Source organism: Chanos chanos, chromosome 6, assembly GCF_902362185.1.
Source record: "Chanos chanos chromosome 6, fChaCha1.1, whole genome shotgun sequence".
Taxonomy (NCBI): Eukaryota; Metazoa; Chordata; class Actinopteri; order Gonorynchiformes; family Chanidae; genus Chanos; species Chanos chanos.
This window is the reverse complement of record NC_044500.1, coordinates 7,603,750-7,621,970: the sequence shown is the minus strand read 5'-3', so window position 1 is coordinate 7,621,970 and position 18,221 is coordinate 7,603,750. Positions and strand designations below refer to the sequence as shown.

The 18,221-nt window shown below is 45.2% G+C and overlaps 1 protein-coding gene across 1 annotated transcript; it reads left to right on the top strand.

The window, feature by feature from the left end:
* The first annotated feature begins 792 nt into the window (after positions 1-792).
* wdr62 (WD repeat domain 62) lies at positions 793-18,015 on the top strand. The gene is made up of 32 exons (XM_030777952.1): positions 793-939; positions 1,859-1,950; positions 2,046-2,108; positions 2,561-2,618; positions 3,568-3,738; positions 4,168-4,305; positions 4,462-4,644; positions 4,769-4,929; positions 5,712-5,901; positions 6,183-6,341; positions 6,556-6,719; positions 7,525-7,616; positions 7,795-7,920; positions 8,260-8,330; positions 8,639-8,760; positions 8,892-8,967; positions 9,069-9,180; positions 9,388-9,451; positions 9,583-9,708; positions 10,016-10,143; positions 10,427-10,488; positions 10,844-11,188; positions 12,610-12,767; positions 13,237-13,394; positions 13,863-13,991; positions 14,450-14,561; positions 14,967-15,066; positions 15,220-15,289; positions 16,467-16,783; positions 16,868-17,273; positions 17,438-17,532; positions 17,746-18,015. Exons 1-32 carry the CDS (start codon positions 793-795, stop codon positions 18,013-18,015), a joined length of 4,665 nt encoding a protein of 1,554 aa, XP_030633812.1.
* Positions 18,016-18,221: the final 206 nt, after the last annotated feature.

The following is an 18,221-nucleotide window of genomic DNA, read 5'->3' as shown; positions in this document are numbered from 1 at the left end:
ATAGAGGGTGGGAATTTTTTTATATGGCGTGATTTATCATAGTCATTAAGATGAATTTTCTTATTCAGTCAACGAGGATTCAAGACTGTTTCGTATCGCTAAGCACACTTACCAACATGATGCTTTACTGCAACCTGGTGGACGATAAGACATAGTACATATACAACCACACTCTCAGCCGAATCAAGAATAGAATGGGCGTCGTTATGCGGTTTCTTCGTGTTACGTAAATGCCAATCAAGACCAATGAACCAATAAAATAGGAGCACGAGGCGGGTTTTAGGGAATCTTTGTGGCAACCCTGCAATCACAGAGCCCAGTGTACGTTTGAAAATTTGTGCCGCCGTCTCAAATGACCCGTGTGCAATAACTCTGAAGTTTTGCTCCTCACCGTAGACTTGCCGTACTTTTTTCCTAAGTTTTAGCTTGACGATATACAAGAAGAGACGTGTTACGACAGTTGTCAAAAAAAATCAGCGTCTATGAAATTTCACGTCGTTAGAACGGTTTCAGCTTTTGCAACGCGTTCCATCGAATAGCAAAATGGACGTTTCGCTGAAAAGATAGTCTTGAAAGTTAGGAGTTTAAACATTTCAGAGTATTTTATTTTGTTCAGAGGAAGCCAACCCGGTAGTTTGAGAACTGCCATTTAGTTACGCCAGTTGGCTTTCAAGTGATTTAAATGCGACTTGGCCTGCATTGTGTCGACTGTGCGTTGCATGTTAGGAACATAGTACCGTTATCTAAATAAATTATCTTGGTTTCAGACTTTGTGCTTTCTCAGTGCACGCCATGGCGGAAGGAACTTTATTTGGAGGAGGTTTGACTACCAGTTCTTTCACCTCTCGTGTTAAGAAAATCGTTAATAACAATGTCACAGCGTCGACGAACGTACGAAGAAAAAGTCGACAAAGTAACAGGCGGAACATTCACAGCCGGGTATGTCATTTTCTGTGTATGTGTGTCGCATTTTAACGAATTATTGTCTCGTAGAGTTAAAGTGGACATTTAGTTTTGGGTGTTGTGATTGGTATTAATGAACGCACCTTGCACATCTGTGCGACAAATGTGAAAGGGTGTATTTTGAGCACATAGCGCACAAATCATTTGGTACTTATACTCGGCCACCATCGGGTACCAAACAGAAATCTAGTCTAATGATTTGTTTTCATTCTTCAGCATCCTGTAGAGATAAACAGCCTTGCGGTCAGGACGGGGTTTTTTTTTCAAGTGTTTGTTTATCGAACATGGTTTGACTGTACAGCTGAGTTTCGAGTTGAAAGTGAAAAGTGTAGTGTCTAGCTTTACGTCTCAACCACACAACTCTCTCAGTAAAGCTTGCCACATACTATCTTTTTTTTATTATTATTATCTTACTGTCAAACCCATCAAAGTTGTTGGCTGTACAGGTGGGTCAGCCGTGCCCCCTCCACTTCTGCAGGGCTCTCATTACAAAGTGTATTCTTGTCTCCACTTTGCCAGACCTGTGTCATACCTACTATTTGAGATGCCACACAGGCCTAGCATTGTGGAAGTGTTCTCTTTATCGCTATACAATCCATCACACTCAACAGCAGTGATTTTTAAATCTGCTCCCAGAGGTGAACAATACTTCGAGTAGAGAGGTTCAGTCACGTGATTAAACAGCTAGGTATGAGACCTGTTGTGGGTTAGTTTAAAAATCTGTCCTCAATGGTTGCTTGAACTGATTTTCTCACAGTAAAAGTGCTGATCTAGGATCAGTTATTCTCTTTCATAATCCTATTCAATACGCTTATGTGGACCATGTAGGACTGACCTCAGATCAACCCTTTAACTCTGAGACCCTTGATAGATATTGAACCTGATGTGTCCTCAGGTGGTCCTGGAGAAGGTGTTGGGTATCACCACCTCCAGTAGCAGTGGACTGACCTGTGACCCCAACTCTGGTTTGGTGGCATATCCTGCCGGGTAAGGGTTGTCACTCTGTCTTTTAGCTTCGCAGTATCTTTGATTTGAGGAATACTTAGAACATGAAATTCTACAAGAACTTATGTCTGTTTCAGGTGTGTGATTGTTATCCTCAATCCGAAGAAAAACAAGCAAAGTCACATTTTTAACACCTCCAGGTAAAGTACCTTGACCTAGTGATGTGTGTGTGTGTGTGCGCGTGCACACGTACGCATGTGCATGTGCATGCGCATGCGCATGCATGCTTTTGAGGGCTTTAAAGGAGCCTTTCCCTGTCTGGCGCCTTGAGTCCCTACCTCTGCACCTTTTAGATCTCTGTTCCTTGTTTAGCTAGTCATTTACTTGATTAAGGCTTAATAATTAGCTGATGAACTGAATCAGATGTGTTAAAACAAGCAGAGATAAAAAAAAAAAAAAAAAAAAAAAACATTCAATGCCTCCAGGTTCAGGATAGTCAAACACTGTCATAGAAGTCAGTACTCTAAAAGGGAGTGTCATCTTTCTGAGGAAGTGTGTTTAGCTATTCAAGAAAAGGACCAAAGTGTAGTCCTCCTTGACACTAGCCCAAACTAAATCTGGTCGTATCAACTCTGCTCTTTGTGTTTTCCAGGAAAACTTTTAGTGCTTTGGCATTCGCTCAGAATGGAAAATATTTAGTCACCGGTGAGGTAAGTGCTTGGAAGAGATTCATGAACGCCGAAGTAAAAAAAAAAAAAAAAAAAAAAGAGAGAGAGAGAGAGAGAGATCAGTATTGTATGCACCCCACTGTATTTGTATAAGTAGGACACAGCCTATCAGTGATTGATGTTTCTCAGTGCGAGTGTGTGTGTGTGTGTGTGTGTGTGTGTGTGTGGTGTACATGACAGCTGACTGAGTGTGTATGCTCAGCTAAGTGCCTGTTTTAAGAGGACATCGTGACGTAAGTGTGGTCTGCTTGCGAGAGTCCACCGTGCACCGGTCTACATCGTGCCGAGCGATTCGACACTTCCCAGTTCTCTTTAGCCCGCACGGTTACCATAGCGAGGGCAAGTGTCTATCTCAGCTCTGTCAAACATCACAAGCAGTGCCACAGAGTCCCGCTGTGGATACACTTAACTCATAAACACAGGCTTTTCCAAACATTTAAGGCCCATTTAATGTCTTCGTCATGCTCCCGGTATAGCGTGTGACTGGTGTTAAGCAGTGCCCCTCTACGACCCCAATAATCCCTGAGGGTAAATCCTGCTACTAGTGACTTGATATCCTCTTAAGGTAACTTAAAATACATATAGTGAGGTCTGGAATGCACACCGTGGATTACTCACTCCCCATGGGACTTGGTGGAATTTTGTCAGCATTAGCAACACGTAGATAGAAAACACAAAGGGCTATATTGACTGTGTGTTTGTGTTTTGGCAGCAGTTGTTCGATATTTTTTTTTTTTTTTTTTTTAAATGTGTGTGTCCTTCCCCCATTCCCTCAGCTGACTCTCGTTTTCCTCCAGGGACAGTTCAAAATAACAAATGCTCAAGTACCCTTATGTCTTCTCAGTTATCTTAGTATCAGTCAGATTTATTTTTTGACTCTCTCTCCCTCTCTCTCTCTCTCACTCCTGTCTGGTTTCTTGTCTCTGGGCAGAGTGGGCATATGCCCTGTGTGCGGGTTTGGGACGTGGCAGAGAGAACTCAGGTGGCAGAGGTCCAGTGCCATAAGTATGGGGTGGCTTGTGTGGCCTTCTCGCCTAATGGCAGTTACATCGTATCGGTGGGATTCCAACATGACAGGACTGTCAGCGTATGGGAATGGAAGGTGTGTGAACACACACACATGCACACACAGATAGGGTGTCCTGTTACTACCGCTAGTTATAATGAACACTCCTCTTATTTCCGCGGTCACATGATTTAGCTCCAGGATGTGGCATATCTTAGCCATGTCCAGTCGTGACTTCATTTCAGTTTTACATTTCACAGCTTGAAGCCCTACACTGTTGTGTTTAAAATCAGTGAATGGTTTCATGCAGGTTATGATCTTTTAAGAGTCTTTCTTACATAAGCAAATGTGTATCCCATTGTCTCTTATCTGCCGTGTTATGTGCAGTGCTCTAACTCACATTACCCACTACTGTTTTGCTGTTTTATGCAACCTGTCAGCGCTAGTTTGATTTAGTTCATGGCTCATGGCTTTTGGTTCATAGCAGTACATGTTCTCCTGACTCTCTCTCTCTCTCCACTGCAGAAGGGGACTGTCATCGCGTCCAATAAAGTATCCAGTAGAGTTCTATCTGTGTCCTTCTCTGAGGACAACAGCTATTTCGTCACCGCCGGAAACAGACACGTGAAATTCTGGTACTTGGACGCCTCTAAAGAGAGAAGGGTAGGGCAGTGCAGCTGCATCTTTCAAAAAAAACAAACAAAAAAAAAACATTTGTTATTACTGACAAGCACAACCAGCTATTTTGTGAAACTGACTTCGTGCAATAGACATGTTCCACTCATCTCATGGATTCCTTTTGTGTGTCTTTTGCGACAGGTGAACAGCACAGTGCCTCTGATTGGTCGCTCTGGTTTGTTAGGGGAACAGCAGAACAGCACGTTCTGTTGTTTGGCGTGTGGGCGTGGCAAAATGGCCAGCAGCACCTACTGTATCACGCATACAGGACTACTGTGTCAGTTCAACAGCAGGCGACAGCTGGATGCCTGGGTTGACCTGAAGGTTCGTTTGTCTAAACTTTGACATCAGAGAAAGTGTCAATACTGTGGTGCAGAGGAGTGACTAACAGACTGCGTTGTCTTGTCGGATGGTCCTGGTTTTTTTTTTTTTTTTTGTTTTTTTGTAGACGACTTCGGCGCGGTGCCTGTCCGTGAGCGAGGCGTACGTCTTCTGCGGCTGCGCGGACGGCACGATACGAGTGTTTAACCCGCACGATCTGCGCTACGTCACCACGCTGCATCGGCCGCACTGCCTGGGAGTGGATGTCACTCAAGGACTTCAGCCTGGGTGAGGGCCGGGGGGTGGTGGGGTGGGGTGGGGGGTGGCGTCAGCCTGAATAATGTGAACGGATAACACAGGGTTACTCACAACACTAACCCACCACAGAGATGTTTTTGACAAGTTGTAGAGAAAAAATTGTAACCGATAGCCAAGCAAAACAAAGCAAAAGAATCCAAATTCCCTTATTAGGTAGGGTTTACTGAAGAGAAACGGGTCGAGTTTCTCCCTTGGGAACAATTGGAGTTCTTTGTTTACTGTGAGGTTCGGTAATTGATTGTGAGAGAGAGATTATTTTGGAGAGTGAATGCCAGGCATAGCCATTTGTTGCTTAGAGCAGGATGATAACAAACAGTAATGCGCTGCACCAGGCTGAGAGGAATGGCCCTTTTCTGCATGACCTGTACCAATGAGAGAGCAGGCAAGACAGGGGGCATATCTAACCATCCTCTAACTCCAATCACATTTGGATAAGTTACATCGTTCGTAGCCTCAGTGCTACTCCAGAAGTTGTCTTCAGTTGCCTGCCTGTTTCAGTCTGATTCTTTCTCTCTCTCTCTCTCTCTCTCTCTCTCTCTTTCTCCCTCTCCCTCTCCCCCTCCCCCTCCCTCTCCCTCTCCCTCTCTCTCTTTTTCCCTCTCCCTCTCCCTCTCCCTCTCTCTCTCTCTCTCTCTCTCTCTCTCTCTCTCTCTTTCTCTTTCTCTCTCCCTCTTTCTCTTTCTCTCTCTCTCTCTTTCTCTTTCTCTTTCTCTCTCTCTCCCTCCCTGTCTCTCTATCACTTTTGGATGTAGGCACCTATTTGCTGCAAACCCTGAAGCAGAGTACCCAGATACCTTGGCCTTGACCTTTGACCCCGTGACAAGGCACCTGACGTGCGTCTATAACGACCACAGCGTGTACGTGTGGGATGTGCGAGATGTGAGAAACGTCGGGAAGGTCTATTCGGCGCTCTACCACAGCGGCTGCGTGTGGAGCGTGGAGGTTTGTCAGCCGTTTGATTCGCACACCTGCCCACATGACGGGATATGAAAGCAGCAGCTCTAGTCTTCTGTGGAACATAATATGTGAACTGATCTGTATTCATTTAAAACGCGTTTTTAGCACCAGAGCCGAGGGCTTCTGTGGAAAGGATGCGTTTTTCACTTTAAGAATAACCTTACAAAATATTTTTCGTACCCGCAGTACGTTCATTTGCATTCAGAATTACGCTGTATTTATCGTTCCACGTTTATGGTCCTCATAAAGCACACTCTCTCCTGTAGACCTATCCGGGCCTGGAACAGTCGTCAGAGGCCTGCCTGTTGCCTGGGTCTTTCCTCACCTGTTCCTCTGACAACACCATTCGCCTGTGGCACTTTGACTCTCAGCAGACCCACAGTCAAACCCCAGGCCCCTGCCTTCGCCGCAACCTCTACAGCCATGTGAGATCCGACTTCACTCTGAACTTCACTCTCAAAGAAAAAACGCTTCTGGATAAACTGCAGCTCCCATACGTTTGATTTGAACCACATGTCAGTTGCTACAAATTTCTGACGGGACTTGAGAACCATTTAATTTCATTTCATTTAAAATACTGTTTTTGTGTGTGTCTGTGTCTGTGTGCGTGTGCGTGTATGTGTGTGTGCGGGTTGTAAGGACCTGGTGAAAATCGTGTACGTGGATGATGACGTGCAGCGTCTGAGGTCTGAGGGAGAGAGAGGGGAGGGAGGCAGCCTGGACGGCAAGTCTGGGATCAGAGTCCTCGGCATCAGTCCGGACGGACAACACCTGGCTGCTGGAGACCGCAGCGGAAACCTGCGGTAAGACACACACACACACACGTAGGAGTGCTGAATCAGAGCCTCCCTTTAGGTTTCTTTTAAATGGAGTCACTCTATCAGGGAACAAGGGTAGATGGAATCTTTTTTTTATTTATTTATTTTTTTTTAACCATAGGGTGCTATGATGAATCAAACTTGGAAAAGTGCAGAAGTCTTAGATGCATAAATTCACTTTATTACAAATGTGCATAAATTAACACAGTATTAGCAATTCAGAGTGGTAGAGCGGTGCTCTGTGAATTGGAAATATGCTCTAAATATGTTTGAAGTGATAACTTGTTTGTTCTGCTTGTTTTTTCAGTTCTGCTAGGTCTTTATCAGGTCTAACCAGTGAGCTTTGGCATGTCCATACACGTAGATACCCACAGTTACTTTGGCTGTTTGTTGTGGTTCTAGGCAAAGACGAAAGCAGAAAATAGACAAGCAAGATTTTTGACTCTCCTGAGAAACAAAATAATCATATTTTACAGGGCAAGGAAAAAAAATGGTTTAAGTGGGCATTTTTAAGCAAAACTGAATAAGTAGAAGAAATGATCACATTTTAAAAGCCAGATAAAACCATATCAGTAAATGTTTGTCATACTCCTTAATAACCATACTAGTGAAAATGTCATCCGGTTTGTTTGCAATATCAAAGGTGTTTTGAAGAATGTACACTGCGTGAGCTTCTGTCCTCTCCCCATGAAAACATGTGCCATGCGGTGTGCATTTACAGTCAATCTCCACAGCGTTCCTTTCTGGGAGACATAAAACCCATGTGAAATGTCTCACTCTCCCTCTGTAGCATCTTTGGGTTGCAGTTTATGGATGAGCTGCTGAAGATTGAGGCCCACGACTCTGAGGTGTTGTGTCTGGAGTTCTCTCCCGCGGACACGGGTGAGATGAGACTGACACTCTTTTCACCTGCCCGCAAATGAGTGGTTTTACGCTTTAATTAATAGTATGTGTATTTACCCTCTTAGTAGGGTATTTGGGTGACATTTGAGCGTATGAGAGCAGGTGTATGATCAGCATTAAGCATATGTTTTTTTTTGTTTTTTTTTTGGATCGGTAGGTCTCCATCTGTTGGCCTCGGCTAGTCGCGATCGTCTCATTCACATCTTCAACATGGAGAAGAGCTACAGCCTGGAGCAGACTGTTTACGACCATTCAGCGTCTATCACAGCCATCAAATTCACAGGTCTGCGTTCGTTTGCATGGGTGTGTGTGTGTGTGTATGTACGTGTACATACTTGTGTGCATGGGGTTGGAGGTACCTCTACGTTCTCTCTGACTTATGTCAATTCATGAAGCCATACAAAACCTTTAATACACAAAGATGTGAAAGTCTATGTGTGTATGTATTTGGGCTTCTATGTTCCAGTTATGTCTCTAGATTTGTGTGTGTTTGAGAAAGTGTGTGTGTGTGTGTGTGTGTGTGTGTGTGTGTGTGTGTGTGTGTGTGAGTGAATGTGGAAGCCATGCTCTCTGAGATTTGGGCTCTGTTGTGAAGTGCTTTCTCTGCACTGCTGTGTTACAGGTGTCGGCCCAGACGTGCGTATGGTGAGCTGCGGAGCTGATAAAAGCATCTATTTCCGCACGGCGGAGAGGGTGAGTCTCCAGTAAACTCATTAACTGCTCCAGCCATCACAACCTGCCCTGCATAATGACCGGGTACGGTGCCATTACGTTCACTGAGGGTCTTAATACATACATCTCCCAGAACAACTGACCTTTTGCACAGCGGACGTAGCCTTGAAATAGACGTTATTCATGAAGGGCTTATGAAAGAACTGAATGAGGAGTGATGGCGAAGAGTAATAGCGAATATGTGAAGCTGGTTTTTAGAAGGTCTTGTAAATTCCATCGATTTGACACAATGAGCCTCTGATCCCGTGTCTCGCCGGTTCTCCCCGCAGTCACACGAGGGACTGTCTTTCTCTCGTACGCATCACGTGGTGGAGAAAGCCACACTCTATGACATGGACCTAGACTCGACACGCACGCACGCTGCCCTTGCCTGCCAGGACCGCAATATCAGGTACACTGTGAGAGAGGAGGACTGTGAGACTGTGCCGTATAAAGAAAGGAATATCTGGGGAACAGAACATCCTCAAGATATAAATACAGACGTGGAAATTGAGGAGGCTTTGTGTGATGTGTGTTTTTCAGGGTGTACAACGTGAGGAGTGGCAAGATGAAGAGGTGTTTTAAGGGTTCTCTCAGTGATGATGGCACCTTGCTTAAGGTGAGGATTCGTGTGTGTGTGTGTGTGTGTGTGTGTGTGTGTTGGTTTATCTGTGTGTGTTCATCACACATCTCTTAACACATACCTCACACTGCGAGCAGGTTCAGATGGATCCTTCTGGAATGTTCCTGGCCACGAGCTGCTCTGACAAAAACATCTGTATCTTTGATTATGAGTCTGGAGAGTGTGTGGCTACTCTGTTTGGACACTCAGGTATGCCCTCTCTCTCTTTCTCGCCCTCTCTCTCTCTCTCTTTCTGACTCACTCTCTCGCCCTCTCTCCCTGTCTGATTCTCTCCGTCTCTGTCTCTTACTTCGCTTTTTTTTTTTTTTTTTTCTTTTCTTTTCTTCACAGTATATTTCTCAGATGATCAGATTTTCTTTTGAATGATCTGTTTTGTATGTTCTGTGTTTTGCGCAGAGATTGTAACTGGTATGAGATTCAGTCAGGACTGCAGGCACCTCATAACTGTGTCTGGAGACAGGTAATCAACAAACATTTGTCTCAACAGTCTTTTGGGTCGAGGAAGAGGAATCATTCATACAAGTGACTAAATTGTATGAGTTTTAGACGTTTGGTTTTGACTGAGTTGTCTGTGCATGTTTCTCTCACCAGCTGCGTGTTTGTGTGGAGGTTGGACTCTCAGATGACCAACTCCATGAGAAAAAGACTTGCAGAGAGAAGACAGAGGTCTGGCCTGAAAAAGTCCCATGTTGCTCCGAGCAAACAACAAGCCATCAGGTACACCCAAAAATACACGCCAGGTCCACCCAAAATACACGCTGTTAATAATCTTTATGGTATTTACAGTTCACTCATTTCTCAGTTGCACCATAATGCATCAGATCCATACATTTTACATTTTTTAAGTAGTTTTGGTCTAACCGCTCAGTCTTGGATCTCATTTGAAAGGTGAAAACAGTGTCTGTGTGTGTGTGTGTGTGAGGGTCTCTAGTGGGATTTAAGGCAGTTATTTTTGGTCCTTGAACCAGTTCTACACACACAGCAGGTCCTAATTGTACTCCTATTAATGTGTGTGTGTCTCTAGGAGAGAGACCTACATCACTGTGCCAAGCAGTACCCTTCTGCCAGCAGAGGAGGAAGAGGAGGGTGTAATGAGTGAGGAAGACACAGAGGAGCATCCTCAAACCCCTGCCAGGGAGGACTCCACTCACGGTATGTGTGTGTTAGAGAGAAACTGACAATATGGATCACTGGTTTTACTGCATGTAGAAGATGATGCAGCAATTCTGTTTGTTTGTGTGTCCAGGAGGGAGGGTGGATTTCACTGTACATAGAGATGATTCTGTTCCTGTTGGAGTTGGCGCTATTGTATTGTAGTTAGTGTTAGTCTGTGTGTGTGAGTGATGAAGGGTTGGTTGTGCTGTTTGTAGAAACGATGCTATAACTATAACTGTGTGTGTGTGTGTGTGTGTGTGTGTGTGTCACTGTGCTCCAGAGCCTCCTGATCCGATGGTGCTCCAGACTAACGGCAGACTGCCTATGTGGGCGCGCAGACTGGTATGAGCTTTATGAAATACAATTTTAAAATATTATCAGTGATATTTTATATGACACAAAAAAAAATCTAAAGTATATTTTAAAAAATGAGCTTGAGAAATGTAACTATAAAGTTAACATGTTCAGTTATATGGAATAATATGTAGAAAATATAATAAGAGTAGGAGAGTTTTCTGTTTTTTGTTTTTTTGTTTTTTTCCTTTTTTCCAAATGTGTATTTGTATTTGTATTCACTCTCAAATCATTGCACTCACTGTTATTTAGATGATGTAAACTAATAGCCAGTAATAGTAATAGACTGAAGAATGCAGCAGTGAATTCCCTGGGCTGCTGGTGACTGTTCTCCGTCTCTCAGGGCTGTCAGGGTGCTGCTGGTGCCACTGGTGCTGCTGTTCCCACCGGTCCCAATCCCGTGCAGTCCACGACGGGCCCGTACCAGCCCCGTGGCCGCTGGGCGGAGCAGTCGGACCCCCTGGCCATCCGCGCGGTTCTGGAGACCAGGAGTCTGCAGCTGCCCCTCTCTCCCAGCCCCTGCAGGGCAGACGGAGACAGAGGGGAGGAAGAGGAAGAGGATGCAGTCGAACAGGAGGAAGATGCCCATTTCCACCCGCAGAGCCTGGACAGCCTGCTGGACGAGGAAGAGGAGGATGATCATGACGAAGAAGACGTGGGGGAGGAGGACGAAGATGACGAAGAAAAGGTTTGTTTTTCGATCCAGCAAGAGAAAAGATGTTTGAATGGGCAAGGCAAATGAATTTGCATCTTATAGTTAGGACTAGAGATGCGCTGATACTCCTCGCTGGTACTCATATTGGGCCGATACATCGTGGCAAACACTCATAGTTGGTGTTGGCATCATAATTTAATGCTTTCAAGTAGAAGTAAACTGACACAACCTGTAAACTTGCCACGAAACTGACGGCAGAGCGGAAAGGAGTCCGCTGCCCTCGTTTCGTTCGGAGGCTTTGAAATTTCTCTCGGTGCCGCGTAGCGGCATCAAGCGTCCGTTCAGAGCAGCCTCTGAAGCAGTTTACGGGAGAGGAAAGAGAGATGAGAGAGCGGAAATGCTTTTCTTTGACAAGAAAGACCTTCCCCTTTCCCAGAGTGTTTGTAGTTGGCTGGTGGCTTTTGAACAGAAGGCACCTGACATTTCTACTTTCCTGCACAAGTATTTTCAAATGTATGACATGTAGTTCATGTAAGTATTCATTGACGTTGTGTGTTGAAGCTAAGAAAAAGAATTGTTCTGGCAGTCCTAATGAGCTTTTAGACTTTTGTCTGATCTTTTTTTTGTTTGTTTTTTTTTTTTTTCTAAATGCCCGATTCCTCTGGCCCCAGCTCAAGTTCTGCTTTCCCTTCTGGTCGGTTCTGGATCTTTAAAAAAAAAAAAATGAGGTTCCTCAAACTGACACAGCGTGATGCGTGACATGCCATGCTGTTGCATGTGACTGTGTAACCATAAGGTGATGTCAGACATGATGTTTAGGAGCAAGAGAGTGAGTGATGATGTCAGTATGACATTAGAACAGCAGGGCATAGGAGCTGTGATTTCATGGGTATTCCCCACTACTGCAGTTTAGGGAGGAGTTTTGGAAGGGAGAGAACGGCAGAGACACACACACACACACACACACACACACACACACACACACGCAGGAAGGGAGAGATTGAAGGACGAAGCTGTTTGGTCTGTTGCAGCGCATCACATCGCTGGCAGGACAGGCTCTCACAGCTATGTATCTGTGCACCAAATAGAACATAGAGAAACACTCCCATCCCTTTATCAGCTAGGTGAGTGAACCATGAAAAGTGTGTGTGTGTGTGTGTGTGTGTGTGTGTGTGTGTGTTTGGTGGTGTGTAAAATACACCCACTGGTGCCTATTTAAGGTGCACTACTTTTGAAATATTGCTGCGCTGACAGTCTGTGAAATGTGTGAGCTTTTTGGTACATAGCCAGTGTAGTAGTGCTCTTCTGTTTGGAGGTTCCTGAAGGTCAGTGATAGTTCACTCCTCAGGGACTCTGTAGTAACACCGACTGACTGGAGAACAGTACCGAGTGCACCTTTTGAACAGTTTCGGGATATGAGATCTGTTAACAGTGTTTGTTATGGAACCGTGTAGGTGACCAGTGGCCAGTTTGGCTCATCTCTCCAGAGGCCAGACTTCTTACCTCTGCCAGACTCTGAGGAGCTGTTTGGCCCATGTCTGACATCTCCTGAACGCAGCGACTATATCCTGTATCCAGCCAACAGCACCACACTGTCTACTGGAGGAGAAGGGTGAGAAACCACACATGTGCTGAGGTTGCCGACGGAGCTCAAGAATCAGTTAATGACATTTTCACACACCCTGCAGGCTGGACTGGGATTTTTTATTTATTTATTTATTTTTTTTACCTCTAGCTAAGTTATTATCTTCAAATAATTATTATTCAAAAACAGCTTTTTTCACTCAAGATTAGATTAAGATATTTAGATGAACTATTAAGGATTGGATAAAGATTATATTATTGTAGATTAGATTAAGATATGTAGATGAACTATTAAGGATTGGATAAAGATTATATTATTGTAGATTAGATTAAGATATTTAGATGAACTATTAAGGATTGGATAAAGATTACATTATTGTAGATTAGATTAAGATAATTTGTGGACTTCTTTATTTGTGGGGGATGGGGGGGGGGGTTGCATGTGCTTATTACATGATATGTGGGGGTTTTTTTCCTGCATGTTTTCGTTCCTGAAGAGAGTTTGATGTGAAAGCGATTTCTGAGACGGCAGAGGATCCTCCACACAGGATTTGGCGTGAGGAAGACGAGGATGAGGAAGAGCTGACCCCAGACAGCGCGTGCTGTGTCGGCTCTGCTGAGAGTCAGGCCTCCAGCCAAGAACCTCCTCTGGACCGTGAGTCGCTTTTTCATGTTGAGTCCCCATTTAAAGTCCAGATTTCTGCTGTGTAAGTTATACCACCCCCCCCCCCCCCTTATGTATGGGTATGTGCAGTAACAACATACCAGGGTCATCAACAGAAACTCAACTGATAATCAAACCATAACACACATCATCCAACGATCTTTGTTTTAAATACTGCAACGAAAAGATATACATTTATACATGAGGAATGCCCACGATGCTGGTTGGATTGTAGCTTTTCTCAACTGTGAAAGTATAGTAGCCATTTAAAATGTAAAATTTCTCTCTCTTTTAAGAATTTCTTTCCAGAATGCCATGTTTAATTATTATGGGTTTGTAACAGTCCACTTAGCACTCTTTAGTTATAGAGTCGTTGGGACTGTTGTGTGTGTGTGATGGTTTGCAGTAAGAGTGATTTAAGGTGATTGCCGTACCTCACCTTTCACCTCTGTGTTATAGAAGACGCAGACTCTCTGAGTCAGGTCAGCTCCACGGGCAGTTCTGGAGTCGAGGAAGAGGAGGAGGAAGAACCAGAGACTCTGCTCCGCCAGCACTTTGACACACTGGCCAACAACGTGACCGCGGACGGTGTGTCTCATTGACTGTTTACTCGCTATAAGTGCACGGAGATGCTCTCAACTGTCTGTGTGTGTGTGTGTGTGTGTGTGTGTGTGTGTGTGTGTGTGTGGTCTTAAAATTGTGTTTAGTGAACTGTTTGTAAATTAAACTTCCTGTCCTATTCTCTGTAGGTAAAAAAAAAACAAAAAAAAACACCCTTTCTTGCTTGTTTCGTGGTTCATATTCTAAAGCTCTCTGACGGTGGTCTTACTTCATTAGGGACCCTCTGTGCTGCCTTAACCTCTGAAGTATTGATTCTGAAAGCCCTCTACTCAACTTTAGATGGAGTAGTCTGTCAGCCTGAGAACTCTATAAAGGGGGGAAAAAAAAAAAACACCCACAGGCAGAGAGTCTCCCACTGTGATGAAGAAGTGTTGAGGAGTCGGTCTCGTGTAGTCAAACATAACACCTGTTTCGCTCCCCTGCAGAGAAGTTTGACACGGACCTGCGCAGCCTGCAGCCGTCTGCAGAGAGCATCTTCCTCAACCCTCGTCTCAGTATCTCCACACGATTCCTGTCGCGCTTCCAGAGCCGCATCCGGTACGCTCCGTTACACACGCGCTCGCGCTCTCCAGTCAGCGTCCAGCTGTGTGCACACACCTCGCTCTGGTTGGTGTCACTGCACGCGCTCATCCGCCCACGCACACACACACCAGCACTGCAGATCAGTTGGTTAGTTGCTTAATACAGTACGTTGCTAAACACGGTTGTGTTAGTCATACCAAACCATTACATGGTGACGCATACTGCATCATGTAAACAAACATTTCCCTCACACAACTTTAGCTCAAAGCACAGACCAATTTTTTTTTTTTTTTTTTGCTGAATCTCTGTTCAGTTGCTTCACGGACTACAAACCCTGTGACAGACAAGACAAGTGTACGTTGTGGAAATGCCCTTTTAATCTTTAAGTGTGAATCAGTTGTGTCTTTGCTCCTGCTGCAGGGTTGGTCCTGGCTCTGCCACTGCCCACAGACCGACCGCTGTTCTTCCCAGCATTCCCGACGAGCCCAGCATCAACACATCCGACATGGCCAGCTCAGGGGTAGGCCAACATATATAAATATCGTCTCTGACTGCAACCACTGATCTGAGATCAGCTTCAAACGTTTAATGGTTTATTTTTATGGTTTTAAACAACCTGATGGTGACTGCAAATGTAACTTGTTTTTTTTTTTTTGTTTTTTTCTTTCTTTAGAGTAACTCGAAGCTTTCTTCCAGTGACTCGGGTTCACACTTGAGCTCTGTTGAGGAGGAAAGCAAGAGCGGTGAGTTTTTTTTTTTTTTTTTTTTTTTTTTTGAATTTCCAGATGTACTGTTTTCCAGTATGAAAAGAACACACAAACAGCCAGCTCCAATTTTCCGTGAACTTTTTCACCCCCCCCCTCTTTTGTCCCCTCTCTTCTTTGTGATGACCTGTGTGACAGTGTGTAATGGGTACTGAACTCAACCTACGTGAGGGATTACTTTACGGTGATAAAGCAGTACACGCTGTCTTCAGACTAATGAAACTGTTGTTTTATTTCTGAGTGTAATATTGAGTTTCAAACTGTTCCACGTCACCCACATAGTATGTGATCATAACACGAATCAAGTTTGGGATCCAATATAAGGCCAGATTTGCAAATGTTCTCGGCTTAACCTTCGCACCATTATAAGATCATGTTATTGTTTTTTTGCAAAGCCTCACAGTCCTTTTTAAATGTTTTCACGAGTCTGGTTCTAAAAACACTGAAGAGAAACACACCCAGAGTCGTTTTTAATCAGCGTGTGTTGGAACTGATGTGAGTGTGTTTTGCCATGACCTCGGTCTGGCCTTGTACAGAGAACGCGCTGAAGTCTCGTCCTCCAATCCCACCGAAACGCCGCTCCGAGTCAGCGGCACAGAAACCCTCGCGTCACTCCATAGCCGTGTTCCATTGGAAAAATGCCCTGGGAGGTGTGTGTGTGTGTGTGTGTGTTGAAGGGGGCAGGTTGGAGATGCTAGAACGTTTAATCATTTGGCACATTCCTATGATCTTGTGGTTCAACTGTGGTTCAGCTGGTCATTGGTGTGTTATGTTTTTTGTTTTGTTCTTTTTTTTTTTTTTTTTCCCCTCGATCGTAGTATTCTGACACTGGTTTTGTGGTTTCAGAGCGATCCAGTTTCATTTACTGAGATGATTCACACACTTGGGAAGATCTGGGACTCTTTCTCTCTGCCACGCTCAACCTGTTTTTTTTCTTTTTTTTTTTTTTGTAGCTCCTTTACAGTTTTATTCTAGGTCACTGGTTTCCTCATTTACGGAAAACTTTTCTCGTTTAGTGTTTGGGTTCATAATCATACTCGCGATTCACTGGGCATATCTCACCTCACCTCACTTTTTCTGTCCATTTTTTTTGTACTTGCATTTCAGTTTGGGCTCATACAGTCTGTTTTTTTTTTTTTTTTTTTTTTATGTACAGAAATCACTGACAAGGCTCTGGCATCACAGTCCAGCCTTCAAAATATGGCCCCTCCTAACAACTCGCCCGCCCTCCCTGCCAAAACCGTCATCGGTGCCCGTGAAAAAGAAGTGACGCCCACCTTGCCCGCCGCGCGGCCTTCTCGCCAAAGCTACATGGGCACCACGGCCAGCTCGAGGGCCAAGATGTCCCACAGCACCTCCACGGCAGAGAACCCGAGTGAGGAGCAGGCCGGGAAATTGGCAGACCAGACCGCTTCCTCTGCTCAGGACCTCATCGTGCAGCAGGAGTGCAAAGAAAACCTTCCGCCTCCCCTCGCCTCCTCTGAGACTCTTCCTCCTCCTCCTCCTCCTTCTTCTCATCCTCATCCTCATCCTCATCCTCATCATCATCACCTCCCTCCTGGAAACCACAGCGCTCGAGCCGCCCTTCACCTGGACCTCTCCACGTCCGAACGCTCCGGCCGGTCTCCGGCCTCCCACAAGGCCCGGCGGCGCACCCTGGACACGCCCGCCCTGACGGCCTTGGCCACGCCCACAGAAATGAGGTCGCTGGGGAAGGAGGGGCGGAGACGTATCAGCAGTATAGAAGAGAGCCTGGCCCCCCGGGCCTTGCCCTTTACCAAAGGATCGGTCCCTGTAAGCAAAGCCATCTCAGAGCAGCCCACCCAGGTCGCAGCGCCGCCAAGGACCAAAGACAAAGCGGAGGCTCCATCTCGACACCTGCAGGCCGATACGGCGTCTCCTCCCAAAGAAAGCGAACCAGTTCAGGACACTGCGAGGGAAGAACCATGTCCAGCGGTCACAGGTCCAGACGTTTTTTTTTTAGTTGATCTACAAGTGCTGTGTCTGAATCCTACAGCTTTTGGTTCACAGCTGTAATAGCTGTAAGCTGTGTCAACAGTGGTTTGGGATATGTGTGTTTGTGTGTTAATGTGAATGTTGTACGAAGTAACGTTTGTCTCTTCTCAGGTGTTGCAGATGAGACAATGACCCTCCAGACGTGTAATCAGATTGTGAATGAGATTTTACATACTATGAAGAGAGCAGTGGGTTTGTACAACAAGGTGATTGTTTTTTTCTTTTTTTATTCTTATGGAACCCAGAAGAGAACTCCATGGATAAATTACAGCAGCTGTTTACTTGTTACGATATGTACTGTTTCTTAAATCTTTTTCTGTTTCTACTCTCACTTCTGTTCTATCTTTTGTCTTTAAATCTCTCTCTCTCTCTCTCTCTCTCTCTCTCTCTCTCTCTCTCTCTCTCTCTCTCTCTCATAGCTGGACTCATTGCCAGAGTTATCAGAGCAGCAGGTTCAGATGAAACTCATTCTGCAGGAGGCATTCACAGGAGTTCAGAGTGAGCTGGACTCGCTGTGCCCTCCGCCGCAGAGGTCAGCCGGAAAGGTCGCAGCAGCGTCCGCGGAGGCCCACCCGGCCGTGGAAGACTCTCCCAGCAGGCAGCTTAGGGACGACCGGGCGGTCGCTCTGCTGGAGAAATACTCCGAAATGCTTCTCCGCATTGCGGAAAAGAAAATGGACTGCAACTGAGAGATTTTTTTTTTTTTCCCCCACCCTACGACGTCTGAAATCCTTTTTTGAATCGGCTCTAAATCCATATGTGTCTCAGTAGGACTTTTGGTTCATTCGTATGCCACCGCGTACTCCTTCAGACGGTTTTCATGGCCTTTACTTAAAGCACCTTTATGTGACTCGCATACTCTGTCGCTGACTGAAAACAAACGCGTTGGATGAGT